Below are 15,449 nucleotides of genomic sequence, written 5' to 3'. Positions count from 1 at the left end.
GCCTTTAACGTCTCCAGAGAGTCCCCGGGAATTGTCATTTTAGTATTTACTTAGTATTTATTTTAGTATTTATTTAGTACTTATTTAGTTTGCCCAACATATCGGTTTTGTCCCTAACCATGACGCGGCTCCCTGGACAACACGCACCACTGCTTCATCAGGGTTAGACAAGTGACAGAAATAGGACGCAGGCACTGTGACAGTCATCTCGCTATAGAACTGTTCCGAGACGGGGTGGGAGGAAAATGACGTAGCCTCTCTGGCCCTCACCCACCCAATGACTGGAATGCATGTTTGGGCTGGTTTCTCCACCCTTGGAACACGCAAATCCCAGTTTCCCTAGGCCCCCTGTTTTCGGTGACAGTCAGATGAGTTGTACCCGGCGAGTTGGGCTGTGTTAGGGGAAGGAATTTTACTGAAGAATTCCCCTGCCTCGCCACCCGCTTGGTTACAGTTTCTTGTAGCTATTCCTGCCTTTGTGGCCTCAAGGGCTAAAGTGGGACAAGGCCGGTATTTTTGGTGATGAGGAAATATTTTGTTTTAAGGGAGGCCCGGGTGACTGCTGAACTGGGACGGAGGTCACAGCAGGGGTCACATTAGCCATTCTCGGGGCAATGCGGGGGCCGGCCTGGGGCCTGGCGTCCGGCACCCCCGCCTCGGGAGCGCGGCGGCGGCTGGGGACTGGCGGGCCGGCTTGCGGTGCCCTCCGTCTCATCCCCAGAGGGGGGCAGCCGGGAGCCACCGCCAGAGCCGCGGGGCCCACGCGGGAAGGTCGAGCTTGCCGGTGAGGTCACGGTTGCCATGGCTGCGGGCAGTGACGCGCGTCGGCACGTGACGCGCGGTTGCCATGGCGCCGGGCCCCGGCGGCGCGGGCGCCCCGCCTCCCGGAGTGACGTCCGCCAGGCCCCCCCTCTTTTTCCCGCCCCCCTGCCCCCTCCCCCCCGCCGGCTCCCCGCGGCCCGGGAGGTTTCACTGCACAACAAGATGGCGGCGGCGGCGGCGAGCGGAGCTGGCGGGGCTGCCGGGGCCGGAGCGGGGGGAGCCGGGCCGGCGGGCCGCCTGCTGCCTCCGCCCGCCCCGGGGCCCCCGGCCGCCCCCGCTGCCGTGCCCCCGGCGGCTGGCCCGCCGCGTCCCCCAGCCCCGGCCTCCCGCGGGCCGGTGCCTGCCCGCATCGGCTACTACGAGATCGACCGCACCATCGGCAAGGGCAACTTCGCTGTGGTCAAGCGGGCCACGCACCTCGTCACCAAGGCCAAGGTAGTGGCGCGCCGGGAGCGGGCGGCTGCGGGGCTGCGCACCCCGGGACCGTCCGTCCGAGTGCGGCGAGGCAGGAGGGACCCGCGACAGCGAGGCTGCGGGGTCGGCGCGGCGAGCGCGGCTCGGGATAGTGGAGAGCGTTGGGGATCGGGGACACGGACGGGGAGGGGGCTGTCGGAAGGGAGTGAGGAGGGGGCGAGCCGGAGGTAGGGGACGCCGGGGAGCCGGGAGAGGGGAAACTCCGCGGTCGAGGGGGCCACGGGGGGGGGGCCCGGAGCGCGGAGACCTGGGGGACCGAGGAGCCGGCGATGGGGAGGGGGTGCTCAGCCGGGGCTCTGCGGAGGGTAGCGGAGGGGGCGACTGGAAGAAGAGGTTTGGAACTCTCACGGAGCCGGAGACTGGCAGCCAAGAGGACTCTGGAACCAGCAATTAGGAAATCCTAAGGGAATGAGGGCAGGGGGATAGGAAATGTGGCCAGTAGGATGGGGAAGACGAGGGTAAACTGGCGGCCTGGGGGAGTTAGGAGGGGAACAAGGACGCCAGGGGCATGTACGAGGGGTGTGTGGTGGGTGCAGGGTACCGGGAGATGTGAAGGACCTGGTACCTTATGACAGATGCCAATCAGCGTTTGATCGTCTAGGACTGATGGATGGTAGGAATGGGAGCCTGAGGACAGACGAGATTGTTGGAGGAGGCGATGAAGAAAATGGGAAAATAACGAGGAAGAAAATTACTTTGCTTTTCCCCAGTAAGGAGCTTAGGGAAAAGAGGCCCAGGGCGCCCCAGGTTCATGGTGGCACTAGGTAGTCAGGGGTTAAACAATTTGGGCGAGCTGGGTTACTGGTTATTTTTAGTTGTTGGAGGGTCTGGAATCATGGGCTTTCTAGAGCGCAGGGTGGGCTCTCAGCGGTGGGGGGAAAAGCCTGGGTGACTGAAGAGGTGCATGAGGAACCCAGACTCTGGAGGATTACACTCGTTGGGCCCTTCGGTTCTCAAGGGATTTGTGGAGCTGTAATAGTGAAATTGACCAAGGTCAATTAGGAAGCCATGTAAAGTATAGGTATACGATTTTACATATAAAATTAGTTTTTGAGGAAATGTGGGTAGTCTTCTGCATTGGGAGTATTGGAATCAAAGTCATCAGGAGGAATCTTTTGGTTTTGAGAGGACCCACAAAGCCCGTTTGTACTCCAGATCTTGCTTTGCTCAATCTCTCACTTGAATGAATACTTTCAGTGTAGTCATTCATTGTTTCTAAAACTGCAGTTTGTGTTTTCCTTCAACCTGATGAAGAACCCTTATAGCTGCTGCCGCTTCCTACCAAAGCCACATCAATTCCTCACCTCCTCAGCCTAGCCCTTATCATTGCTGACCTTGTTTTTGCTTTTATGGCAATTGCTTGTTTTCAGAAGCCAGTAACTTGTCTGGGCCTTCTCTCCTGCTCACTCACAAGCTGGAGTTCCCTTTTCCCTCCTTTCTGTCAAAGCCTACAAGGGGCCCTTTTTACCAGGGTGGCAGGGTAGGTGGTTGTGGAAAATTGATTGGTCAGTTTCACTTCCTCTGGGGGGCCCCCTTCAGCCTTTCTGTCAGTTTTTATCAGAGGGCCTCAAGTCTGCAGGTCTGAGCTGAATGAGATGCCAAAGTCCAGGGTTCTCTGAAGTCACTCGAGGACCCTGAGGGGAACTAGATTGAGTGAAGACTTTGGTGCCTCTCTGCCCACCCCACCCCTGCTCCCAGGTGTTTCCAGTTCTGTTTACTGTTCCCTAACCCAAAGTAATGTTTATAAACAGCCCTAGTTGTTGGAGAGCTTTGTTCCTTGTTTCAGTATTTCCTTTATTTATTTATTTTTTTTAACCTCCCCCTCTCTTCTAAGTAATCACATTGAGCTCCTGTGATTATTTTGCTCTGACCTCTGGGGGATGCACGCCATGAACTTAATTGGTTTCCTGGTTTATGGTATCTACGATTGAATAATTTTGTGTCTTGCAGCCCTTGGATACACCAAAATATTGATAAAAAATTCTGTGACAGACAGGGTCTTATGTTTTTGTAAATGTAATTGCAAACAGTTGATTCTTGGCTTTATATATAAAAGAGACATTTTTATCTTCCATAGTCAGCAAAGCCAGTGGCTAATTATGGCTGATCTGCTTGCTTTCTAATTTTCGTGTGTGTGTGTGTGTGTGTGTGTGTGTGTTTCTTGGTTTTTTTCTGAGGCCTTGGTGTCCTTTAGGACTGCAGCATTTCAAACATTAGCTTGTTTATAAACGGGTGTCACTGTTTATGTTGGTTTTTATCTTTGATCATTTGTGGTGTGCAGTTATGTAATTCGTATGTATGGAAATATTTTAAATCCTGAATGAGACCGAAGGAGATGGCTTGGACAATGAGTTGCATGTGTGCGAGGACCACAGCAGCACTCATTTGTGTTTCTGTAGCAGTGTGCAATTTCCTAGTTACAGTTACAAGCACCCTATCTTTTGCTGCTTAAATTACTCTGACGACATGAGTGAAGCTTGATTCCCAAGGAGTTATCATGTGCTTGGGGTGAACGATGAGCATATTTTGGCCTGCTCCCTGGTTATCTGAATCCACTTTGGAAGGGATTCTTAAATGCTGACAGCTTAGATGTGCCTAACAGCTGTTGACATACAGTGTGATGGCCTATTAAGGCCACGGTGTGGTTATATAATGGCGAGGAAGGTGCCTAGCTAGGTACTAGTAGACGCAGAAGCTGCTGTTTCAGTTGCTTAGGGAGATAGATTTTTCTCCCCATGCACTGCAGCCTTTATTTTACTTCTGCATTCAGGTCACTTGGAACCAAAGAGAGTTATTATTTTTTTTCCCATCTCTTTCCAGAATCTATAATTTTTCGGTTCATCTTCAGAGGTCTGTGATTGTTTTCTTTCTCCTTTTGTCCCTGTAAGGCACTGAATGGTCAGGGCTTTTCTTAAAATCATGTCTAACCTTCGGACTCAGGTAATTCAGAAGATACTTGTATTGGTTGAAGGAGGGTAGGTAATCGGTGCTTTCTGAACATCAGGGAAATATTTAACGATCACCTTTTCTTATACACACCATCCATTCCAAGGACTAAGAGGCTAAAGTAAACTTCATGTATTGACTAAGCTACTGCCCTCTGTCCAACATTAAGTGGTGAAACTGGCTTTTTCCTAAATTCTGTTAACTCTCAGACTTCCTGGAGTAGGACCCTGGGCTGAAGAGAATCAGTTGAAAAGAGGAGAGAGTTTCCTGTTAGGTTGTTGGTGATTTCTGCAGCACGGGGTTAGTGGGCTCAGGCTTGATACTGGCAGTTCTGCAGTGCCTGGGGCATCATTTCCGAACAGGTCCCAGGAGAGGAGGGTCATTTGTGACACACTTTGGTCAGCAGTTCACCCTGGCTGTCTTTGTCCCACCTTGTCCTACTTCTTTGGTTTCCTTTTTTTTTTTTTTTTTTTTTTTTTCTTTGAGAAGTCTTGGTCTGAGATTCTCTGGCTCTTTTCTTTTGGTAGGGCACTGTCTAATATTCTGCCTTCAGATTGCTTATAGTCTGTTGCCTGTGCCTAATTATACCTTTACTGATTGGATGAATGGGAACAAAGAGTAGATTTTTGTTGTGTGCATTTTAAAAATGTGTATCTGACTATACAAGTTTTAGATCAAATAATTATAAGGTGTGAATTCAACACATATGTATCACTTGCTTGCTTCTGGCTTGTGTTAAGAGTTTGAGCTTTGAGTTAGGCTGCCTGGGTTTGAATCCTCTTCTGCCTAGGAGCTGGGTGATCTTGGATTATTAACCTTCTCTGTGGTCATCTGTAAAATGAGATGTGGTCATTACGGATGTGGTCATCTGTAAAATGAGATGACAGTAGTACTTCCCTCACAAGTTTGGGTGTCAGGAAAATTAAGTAAGATAGTATATGGGAAGGTCCTACACCAGTGCCTGGCACCTAGTAGGCATGTGGTAAATGTCAGCAGCAGCTTCTGTAGTAAGAAAGGTGAGTAGGACAGAGCTACCCTATTTTTGCTTTTCATCTGTTTGGAACAGTCTGTGAATGCGTATGCCATTTCTTTTGTGCAGGTAGATGTCATCTTCATGATATGCTTTCAGTGTAAAGAAGTGAGTTAGCTGTTATTTCAGATGCCAATTTGAGATATTTGGGTTGAACTCCAGTGGACTATGGAGTAATTTCATGAAATTGACATTTTAAAACACAATTTTCCATTAGTTCAACATTTTTTTTAAAGTAAGCTCTATGCTTAACATAAGCTTGAACTCACAAGCTCTAGATCACGAGTAGCACGCTCTGCTGACTGAGCCAGCCAGGCGCTCCTAAACTTTTTTTTTCTTCTTTAAAGCAATTATGAGACTTGTCTAATGAAAACTATGACTAGCCCTGGCTTTTGCTTTGGGCCGTCCTGCATTTTTAGTGTGCTTGTGTAATTACTCTTTGTTACATTGGTGATGGAACAGAGTTGATTTGCATGCACTCCCCCCCAACTCCCAGAGATTCACTTAAATCTGGTGGAGAATATGAAGAAATATTCCTACAAATTTAAGTATACATTTGCATTTGGGTGCACAGTGTGCTACTTTGAAGGCCAAGGTCAGGATTCTTAACTTTCGATATTATATACAGAAAATATTTTGCCCCATGACTCCATTCCAGATGTGAACCAGCCATGACATACGGGTGTGTTGTGTGGTTTAGTGCAAACTCATTTCCATGAAGAGAAAGATTCAGAGCAGGCAAGGGGCAGTATTTTCACTTCTAAGTAAGAGTTTAATGGAGCAGAGTAGATGATGCTTATGCTCATGCAAAGGCCGAAAGCAAGATTCATTGTAAATAGAGAAGAGAATTGTATTAAGAAGAAAATGAAAGGAAGATTACACTAGATACATTTGAGGAAGATAGCTCCATCTTTAGATAATCTAAAAATGACTCTTGAAAGACTACTGACTTCATTTTGATACAGTTGTGATGGGGTTACTAACTTTGTTGAGATTTTGTGAAGAGCTAAGATTGATTTGGACTGGTTTCTCCAGAGTCAAAATACCAGTATTCCACTTTCAACATCAAAGCTGTTTATTTTAACATTCTGACTTTGGTGCCAGCTCCCTAGAAAGTCATAGATCTGGCTCAAGCCAGAGGTGCCCAGACTAGTTATTTCTGTGCCAGAAGTGCTGTTTTCATTTTCCAAGCATCAATCTGGCGAATGTTTTCTAGTTCACGGCATAAAAGAGAACAAAATGGATGCTTTGAAGAGAAAAAGAAGTGCTCTCTACTCACCAGAACCTCTATAATTCTAAAAGACATCAGAAATACCTTTGTACAGGGATAGAACCTTTCCCTTATCCATCTGTTCCTTCAGCATGTGATTACTCAATCCAGATTTTGGGTCAGCTTCTATCTTGGGCTCTTGAATTTACCAATAACAAGAGAGACAAAAAGCTCTTGACTTTTTGGAGTTTACTTTCGAATGCAAGGAGACAGACAAGAAACATGTAAACACATAACTTCATACACTGGTAGATACCATGAAGAAAATAAATGGGCCAGAGAGTGCTGGGGAAGGGTGCTGCTTCACATAGAATTGTCAGGGAATATTTTGATGAGATATATGTATATAGATATTTTATAGATTGTCGCTATTTTATTTATTTATTTCTTTTTTTTTTTTTTTAGAGGGGGGCAGGGGAGAGGGAGAGAGAGAATCTTAAGCCAGCCATGTCAGCCTAGAGCCTGATGCAGGGTTTGGTCTCACAACCTTGAGATCATGACCAGAGCCAAAATCAAGAAGCGGTGCCCCATAAGGTGATGATATTTGAGCTCACACCTGAATGATAAGAAAAAGCCAGCCTGGGAAGACTTGGAAAATAGAATTTTCAATGCAGAAGGAATGGCAAGTACAATGGTTTTGGGATAGAAATGAACTTGGTTTATCCAAAGATTAGACCCAAGGTCATGGTGCCTAGAGCTTGGTGAACAAGGGAAGGATTGTAAGAGGTGAGGTAAGAAAGTTGGGGGCCAGATCATATGGGTCTCATAGGCTGTTTGATGGAATTGAGTATGAAATGGGATTGGCATCAGAGGACATCACAACAGAGCTCTGGTATCATCTGGTTAATGTTTTTAAAAATTAAGTTATTATGGTTAAGGGTAAAAATGCTTTTTCTAATGCATTTCTTCAGATAGAGGAGGTGTTCAATTTTAACAACTTACATTCTTTCACATCTGTAAGAGAATGACATACATTTTCCACATAAATTAAACATGATCATCCATGTTTGCTGATTTGCTGATTTGGAGGGGCACAAAAAAGATCTTAGACATGTTCTATTCTACCTCTGTCTTCCAGAGTCTAGAAAGATGGATTTCATGGAATTTAGAATCTTAGGCTTTAGGGGCTAATTAAAGTAGTTTGCACCAATTATCCATTAGATTTTTGTCTCTTTGGTATCAACCCCCCCCTTATCAATTTGCCTAAATCCTACAGTTAGTTAATGGCGGAGTTGGAATTAGAATCCAGGGATCCCTATTCCTAGTTAACTCTACTTTGACTTCTCCAGTCAGAGAAAACATTGTACTTGCCATCGTGATCTTTTATTAAAGAAACAAGATGTACCTACTAATTGAAGTTTAAGAGATTTAGCATTTCTAGTAAAATGAATTCCAAAAATCAGATGCCAGGATAAGAGGAAAAATTTCCAAGTAGAGAGGAAGAGTAAATATAACAACACGGTATTTCACCTGTCCTTTTGGCATTATTTCACTCTGTCACTTCTGTCACTTACCAGCAGTCCTCCATGGGTCCATTGCTTGGCCTTTAAATCCTACTCAAACACCCCTTTTTGCCCCCTTGACTTGACTGAGGCATCAAAGAAGCCTTTCATGGGGCGCCTGGGTGGCTCAGTGGGTTAAGCCGCTGCCTTCGGCTCAGGTCATGATCTCAGGGTCCTGGGATCAAGTCCCTCATCAGGCTCTCTGCTCAGCAGGGAGCCTGCTTCCTCCCCCCTCTCTCTCTCTGCCTGCCTCTTTGCCTGCTTGTGATCTCTCTCTCTGTCAAATAAATAAATAAAATCTTTAAAAAAAAAAAAAAGCCTTTCATGGGGTGGCAGGGTGGCACAGTCAGTTAAGCACCTGACTCTTGGTTTTGGCTCCAGTTGTGATCTCATGGTTGTGAGATCGAGTCCCGTATCCCACTCCATGCTCTGTGAGGAGTCCACCTGAGATTCTTTCTCCCTTTCCCTTTGCCCTTCGCTCATGCTCTCTCTCTCAAAAATAAATAAGTCTGTAAAAAAAAAAAAAGTGTTTCAAAATACTAAGGAAGTAAAAAAAGGAAAGCAATGAACACAGAAAAGGCAATGACCATAAACACAGCCTGCCTTATAGAGTTTTCTTTCACCACTATATCTAGCTTACTCCCAGTGAATATGAGTAATTATACTTTTGCTCCGTTGGGCTGGTCTGGTCTGGTCTGTCTTTGAAGGACCTTTTTGAGATGGACTCCTTACCGGATTGCTAACAATTTCTAGGGCATGGTGCCATCTTTTAACTCATTAAGAAAACTGGTCAAGAAGATACATACCCTCAATGACACAGGTGAGGGCCAAGAGAACCAATTTTCTAGGGCTCCTCTTACGTGGTTCTACTTTCTGGTTTAAGAGTTAGACCCAGGGGTGCCTGGCCGGCTCAGTTGGCAGAACATATAACTCTTGATCTTGGGGTTGTGAGTTCAAGCCCCATGTTGGGTGTAGGGATTACTAAGAGCTACTATGCCTGTTTCCTAAGTAAGTGAAGAACCTCACTCATCAGGTGAGTCCCTGCCTCCTTCAAACAGTGAGTAGGTTGGTCCCTTTTGGCCTAATAATATAGTTACACTGTCTCGTAGATGATTGATAACATCCAGACAATGAAAATTATGTACATTCTTAGGGATATTTATCCTAACGTAATAAATAATTGTTAAATAAGTGGCCTAGGCAATGTCTTTGAGAAGCCTCAATAGCCTTGGATGAATTAGCTTGGAAAGGCTTGTTTTGGATCTGTTCAGAATAAAATTCCTTCAGCTACTACAAACCTGTTGGATGAGCCATGGTGAAGTTCTGTTTAGAAATAGATTTATTTAGGAGATGTGCGATGCACTGAAGACAAGAAGTCTCTGGCTGCTACTTATGTCATGTCAGAGTTTAGTGAGAAAGGTAGGAATCAGATTGGGAATACTCAGCCTCATTTCCTAGAAACTGAAAAGGAAGGAGTGATATACCCGTGGCCTGTTCAAGCTTGTCTGTGTGGGCTGCGCTCACTCAGTTGGATACTTTTGGCTAGTTGTCTTAGACTATATTTAGGTTTTGATTAGGAAGTTCTGAGAATTTTCAGATTTCTGCCTAGTTTCAGCTCTAGTATGTACATGCTTACCAGCAGTGTGCTTTACTTCCCTTTGCTCCCTTATGAAGAACTGAATGCCAAGATTCAGGTTAGCTGATCACATTTCTTTAAGACTGAGATTTTTTTTTTTTTTAAAGATTTTATTTATTTATTTGTCAGAGACAGAGGGAGAGAGAGCGAATGAGCACAGGCAGACAGAAAGGCAGGCAGAGGCAGAAGCAGGCTCCCCGTTGAGCAAGGAGCCTGATGTGGGACTCGATCCCAGGACCCTGGGATCATGACCTGAGCCGAAGGCAGCCGCTTAACCAACTGAGCCACCCAGGCGCCCCTAAGACTGAGATTTTTTGCAGAAGAAATTTTTCATTCCATCCATCCATCCATCCATCCATCCATCCATCCATCCATCCACCTATCCATCCATCCAGTAAACTTTTGAAAATTATTTATCAAAAGCCAGGAATGGATGCTATCTGGCACAAAATTCAAGAAGTGCAAATTTGTATATAATGAAGTTAAGTCGGCCTGCTACCCCTGTACTCAGCCACATAGTTTTTTTTTTTTAGTCTTGTTCAGAAATATTTATTAAGCTCTCGTCTGGATCAGTCTAAATGCTAGAAGGTGTTTGTGACATGCTTGAAGTTTCTAGAAATAACCTAAAGTTAAAAAAAGACAGAAAATAATGTAGCCTTTTTTTTTTTTAAAGATTTTATTCATTTATTTGACAGAGAGAGAGAGAGATCACAAGGAGGCAGAGCGGCAGGCAGAGAGAGGGGGGGAGGCAGGCTCTCCGCTGAGCAGAGAGCCTGATGCGGGGCTCGATCCCAGGACCCTGAGATCATGACCTGAGCTGAAGGCAGAGGCTTAACCCACTGAGCCACTCAGGCACCCCCAAAATGTAGCTTTTAATGCTCCTTAGGAGGCACAGTGTGATAATTTAATGGAAGCTCCATGAGGGCAGGGATTTTAATCTGTTGTCTGCTGCTGTAGTCTCAGTGCCTGCTACAATGTCTGTAAATACTCATTTAGTGAATGGATATCAGGATTTTAAAAAAAGGGAGCTAAGTTTCATTTTATACCCTTAATATGTCTTAGAATTTTATGATTGAAATTTTCTATCTCCAGTTTAGACATTAAAGAAAAGTAATTTTTGGTTTTTTTTTTTTTTCCCCCTTAACAAATCTCTGGGTAAGGAGATTCCACTAGCTTTCTGGGCAAGTAGTTTATTTCTGGCATATCTCAAACTTTCATTACTAGGAAGTTTTCTCTATCTAGAGTAAATCCCACCATTGAAATTCTAGTCCCTTTATTTTTTATTTTTTTAAAGATTTTATTTATTCATTTGACAGACCGAGATCACAAGTAGGCAGAGAGGCAGGCAGAGAGAGAGAGGAAGGGAAGCAGGCTTCCCGCTGAGCAGAGAGCCGGATGGGGGTCTCTATCCCAGGACCCCGGGATCATGACCTGAGCCGAAGGCAGAGGCTTTAACCCACAGAGCCACCCAGGCGCCCCTAGTCCCTTACTTTAAAGGGAAGGTTCTTGGGTATCCAGGCTCTCCGGAGGTTATTTCCTTGTGGGTAGGTTGTTTCCTTGAGAAGCCCCCAGTGCTGTATTCAGCGTGGTCAGCCAACCCCAGGCTTTGCCTCTTCTGCCCTGGAGCTTCTTCATTTGCAGACTCACCACCAGTCTGTCTTGGGCTGCTAGCACTTCCTGAAATAACTTTAAACTCTGTGTTGAGTTACCTCTGGTTCTTTTCTTTATACAAAGTGATTGGATTTAAAAACAAAGTGACTTTGGGTCACTGGCCCTTAACTTAAAGTGTTACTTTTAATGGTCCTTACCATTAATAGATTAATTCAACTGGTATTTGTTGTGTCATCTGTATGGGAAAAAAAAAAAAAGCAACTGTTGGTCCTAGAGGACAAGAAGATAAATTTTATTCTCTTCAGGGTAGACTCTAGGTGAAGTTAAAGGAGCAGTTGAATGCTTTCAGCTTGAGCCTGATGGAGGAGGAAGAGAAGAGGTAGACAGCATAAACTCTTACTCCAGCCTGATAGCTGATTATTACTGGGCTTTCTTCTACCCCTTTGCCCTGTTTTTGTTTTTGTTTTTTTCTGATTACAAAAGTAATTTTTGCTCATGGAAGAAATTTTGGGAAAACTCAGGAAATTTTAAAGAAGTAAAGGGGAAAAAAATCTAATCCTCATCACCCTAATCTTGTCACCTAGAGGCAACTGTTATGAATATTACAAAATACATTGTTGGGATCATATTATTATACTATTTCATTTCTTTCCTCTTCTATCATTATAAACATCTTCCCATCATTAGAAACTCTTTGTAAAAATTGATTTTAATGAGTGTATAGCCTTCCATTGTCTGATGACTGCCATTTTTTGAAACTTTTTTCAGAGCTGAAGATTCCTCCCAGTTTTTTATTCTCAAGTTCTCTGTGATGCCCATTTTTGTACATTGAAGTCTTTGATGCATTTCTGATTTTTTGCTCAGGACAGATTGTTGGAAGTGAAATTACTGGGTCAGAGGGTACACATGTTTTTAAGACACTTGATACCAGTCTTGCCACGTTGCTTTCCAGAAAGACCGTGCCAGGGTTAGGCTCCTTTATCTTGTATCCCCTCTGCCTTTCAAGGCCTTAGCTGTGCCTCTGAGCCTAGGGTGTCAGCTGTAGGACGGGTCAAAAGGGACTTAGAGCAGCTGCCTGTACATTCCTTCCCTGAGCCCAACCTGGACGAGGAAGAACAGAGTGAGTGTGACTCTTACCTTTCAGTCGCTGGTGAATCATCATTTTTCCCCCCGGACCTTTCCCAACCAGATGTGAAACCTGCATTGGAGAGTCTTACCTGAACCCTGGCTTTTAAAATAACTATTCTTTGGTGAACCTGAGTGAGAATTTCAGAGATTAACAAAGGCTGTAATTTACTCCTCCCTCTTTTTAAAGGTAAAAAGATGGTGAAGGGAAATTGTAAGGGAGGTAATTTTGTGAATAAATATGGTGATGCAGCAGCCTTATTGTGTTGGGATTTGCTTATGTCCTCTATGTGTTAAGAGGTTTAAAGGGTAATTGGGCCATATGGGATATTGTTCTTAGAATGTTTTTGGGTTATTACTGCTATATTTTGGGCATCCGGCGATATACTACTTTATCTGCAGTAGAATACCTCTTAGGCAATAAGTTTGGATTATGACTTGCTTGGTTAATTGGGGCAAAAAACAAATGAACTAGGGAAATCAAAAATAAGGATGCATACATACTTTTAGTATTTTAATTTAAAATATACATAGGCATTCACTAATCTTTTAAAAAGTGTTTATTATGGAAATTTCAAACGTAAACAAAAGTTGAGAGAGTAGTATAATGAACCCCCATAGACTCAGCACCCAGCCCATGCCCATACCGCCTCATGGCCAGTCTTCCATCCATACCCCTTCCCGATTGGTCTCTCTAGTTTATTTCAAAGCAACTTATAGAATCCTATCATTCTATCTATAAATATTTTGGCATGTATCTCCAAATGAGGATTCTTTTTCAAAAAACATGACACCAGGACCATCATCCTACCTAAAACAACAGTAATTCCTTCTTGTCATTAAATCAACGTTAAAATGCCATATATATTTTTTCTTTTTTTTTTCACCACTTACACGTTTGAATCAGGATCTAAATAAAGTCTGCACATTACAATTGATTGATATCCCTTAAAAGTTTTTTTTTTGTTGTTTTTAATTTGTTTTACCCTATAGGTTACCCCTCCTTCTCTTTTCTTTGCAATTCGTTTAAAGAACACACAGGCTAATCTTTTGATGTAGGGCCAAGGCCTTTCTTTGTGTCTTGGATGTCTTGATTGGAGCTCCTTCATCTTGTTTGCATTAAACATACCCATAGTTTATCGTCTATGATTTCCAGTTTGTTTGGGTTTTTTTTTAAAAAAGCAGAGCTTGAATGGAAAGGCATTTGTGAAGCAGTGTGAGTACAGAATCCCTCTTGAGTTTTATGATTCCCTCCCCCCAGTCTTTTACATCTGTCTCGTCTACATCTAATTTGACTTTACCAAGTCTCTTAAGCATTTGACTTAGTTTTCATAGAACAGGCCTTTCTTTTCTCCCTGATTTCACATAAGTAATCACAAGAGCACCTGGTAGAAATAGGTTTGGGGAAAATCCATTCTTGGTAAGCATGCATCTCAATGTGGGGGCAGAAACGTCAGGGAGCAAGAGCGGCTGTTCTCTGGCGCGGGTTGTATTCCGGGACAGTTTCAGGTCGCTTCATGTGGTGAAGGGGAAGCACTGGTTGTCTAGGCAGGTTGGTTGGGTGGAGGTGGGTTAAGAGAGCTTCTGCTCGACCATAAGATTATAAATAAGTGAAAGTTGTTAGGAATTTAGGGACAAGATATTTTATAGAGTTTCTTATTTCTAGGGTATACTTCAGGATGGTATTTTTGTCCACTTCTGTCAGAGTTTGCATGAACTGAACTGAATTTGATAATGGGCCAGTGATGTTAAGAATTTAGTGAGGAAACAGCCAGTCTCTCTAGTTTAAAAGGTTTATATCTATTCACTGCCAGGGTAGTGTTCCATGGAACAAGTTGACATTTTCATGTAGTAAGTTGTTTTCTGTTCCTGGCAAAAAAAATCTTGGTTCATATGCCACAAGAAACAGAATTGTTTTCATTGTGGAAGACAGGAGCAGAGCTGTGTGTTTCTTATTTGGATTAGTTGGGCACCTGCAAGAATTCTTACTTCTTTCTTTTGCTTCCTGCCTCCTGTTGTCCTTTCCTTCTGTCAAAATGTTCATTCTAGTGTTGCATAAAGCAGTGTTCGGACAATAGATGAGGGTTTTTTATTTTATTTTCTTATTTTTTTGGTAGCGCGTTTTTCCAAACCCTCAAAATAATGTTTTTAGTGGTCGCGTGTTCTTGGCTTACTTTCCCTGTCTCTGTCAACAGTGATATTGTTATTCTAGTCAAATGGGACAGTTGTGTCCCAGCAATGATCTCTGTGTCTTAGTCAGCTGCAGAGGTACTGTGTTCATATCGTGTACCTAGAACGATCTTACATGTGTACAGTAGTCCTGGGACATAATTGAATTTGGGGGTGATACTTTCGGACCTCTATAAAGGATTTTGCACCCCTTGCGAATAAAATAACTTCTTTGAAGCATGTTGCTGCTTGGCCTCTCTGACATGGGCATAAGAGTGGCCAGTGATTGCAGCCTGCTGCCTCTTCTGATCTCATTTTCCTTCTTCCTTTGTCAGTCAGCAGCTGCATCCAGTCCTCTGCTCTCATTGAGCTCTTAGTAAAAGGGGTACTGTTCTACTGAGTCACAACCTCTTGTATCAGTCGTGGTTAGGTTTTTTTTGGAGGGGGGGTCAAGACTCCATTTGGGACTCCTATTAAATTTTAAAACTACATTTCAGTTGGGTTACTACCTAAATTTCTCTTTTTCTTGTGCTGGTACCAGTATTTTCTGCTTTTCCAGCTCTCTGGGGAACCTTATGGGCCCATCCAGATTGCCTGAGGTAGTCCATAGCAATGAGTTGAGCACTGGTGTGGGAGTCAAGGCGCTGTGTTTGCAGATTTAATTTCTGATCGCTGACAGTTTTCTTTGGCCAGTTTTCTTTAACCTCATGGAGCTTCCAGTTTCTTTTTTGCTTACATATATATTTTTTAAGAGCTTTATTGAGATGTAACTCTCATATTACACAGTTCCCTCAGCTTGTTGTTTTTAGTAGATTAACAGAGTTGTGCAACCATCGGCACAATCAATTTTAGAACATTTCCACT

At 43.9% G+C, this 15,449-nt stretch overlaps 1 protein-coding gene across 12 annotated transcripts in view; it reads left to right on the top strand.

Annotated features, from left to right (window-relative positions):
* Positions 1 to 966: 966 nt before the first annotated feature.
* SIK3 (SIK family kinase 3) overlaps positions 967 to 15,449 on the top strand; it is a 246,365-nt gene continuing 231,882 nt past the window's right edge. For 11 of the 12 annotated variants that reach the window (XM_082683452.1, XM_082683451.1, XM_082683456.1 and 8 more), the window contains exon 1: positions 970 to 1,257. In XM_082683452.1, the coding sequence (XP_082539578.1) occupies positions 985 to 1,257 (273 nt within the window). In that variant the 5' untranslated portion in view covers positions 970 to 984. Of the gene's footprint in view, positions 1,258 to 15,449 lie in introns of all 12 variants that reach the window. The other variant, XM_082683457.1, reaches the window with a different exon arrangement.

Source organism: Mustela nivalis (assembly GCF_964662115.1).
Source record: "Mustela nivalis genome assembly, chromosome: 9".
In the NCBI taxonomy this organism is placed as follows: Eukaryota; Metazoa; Chordata; class Mammalia; order Carnivora; family Mustelidae; genus Mustela; species Mustela nivalis.
This window is presented reverse-complemented; position numbering and strand designations above follow the sequence as displayed.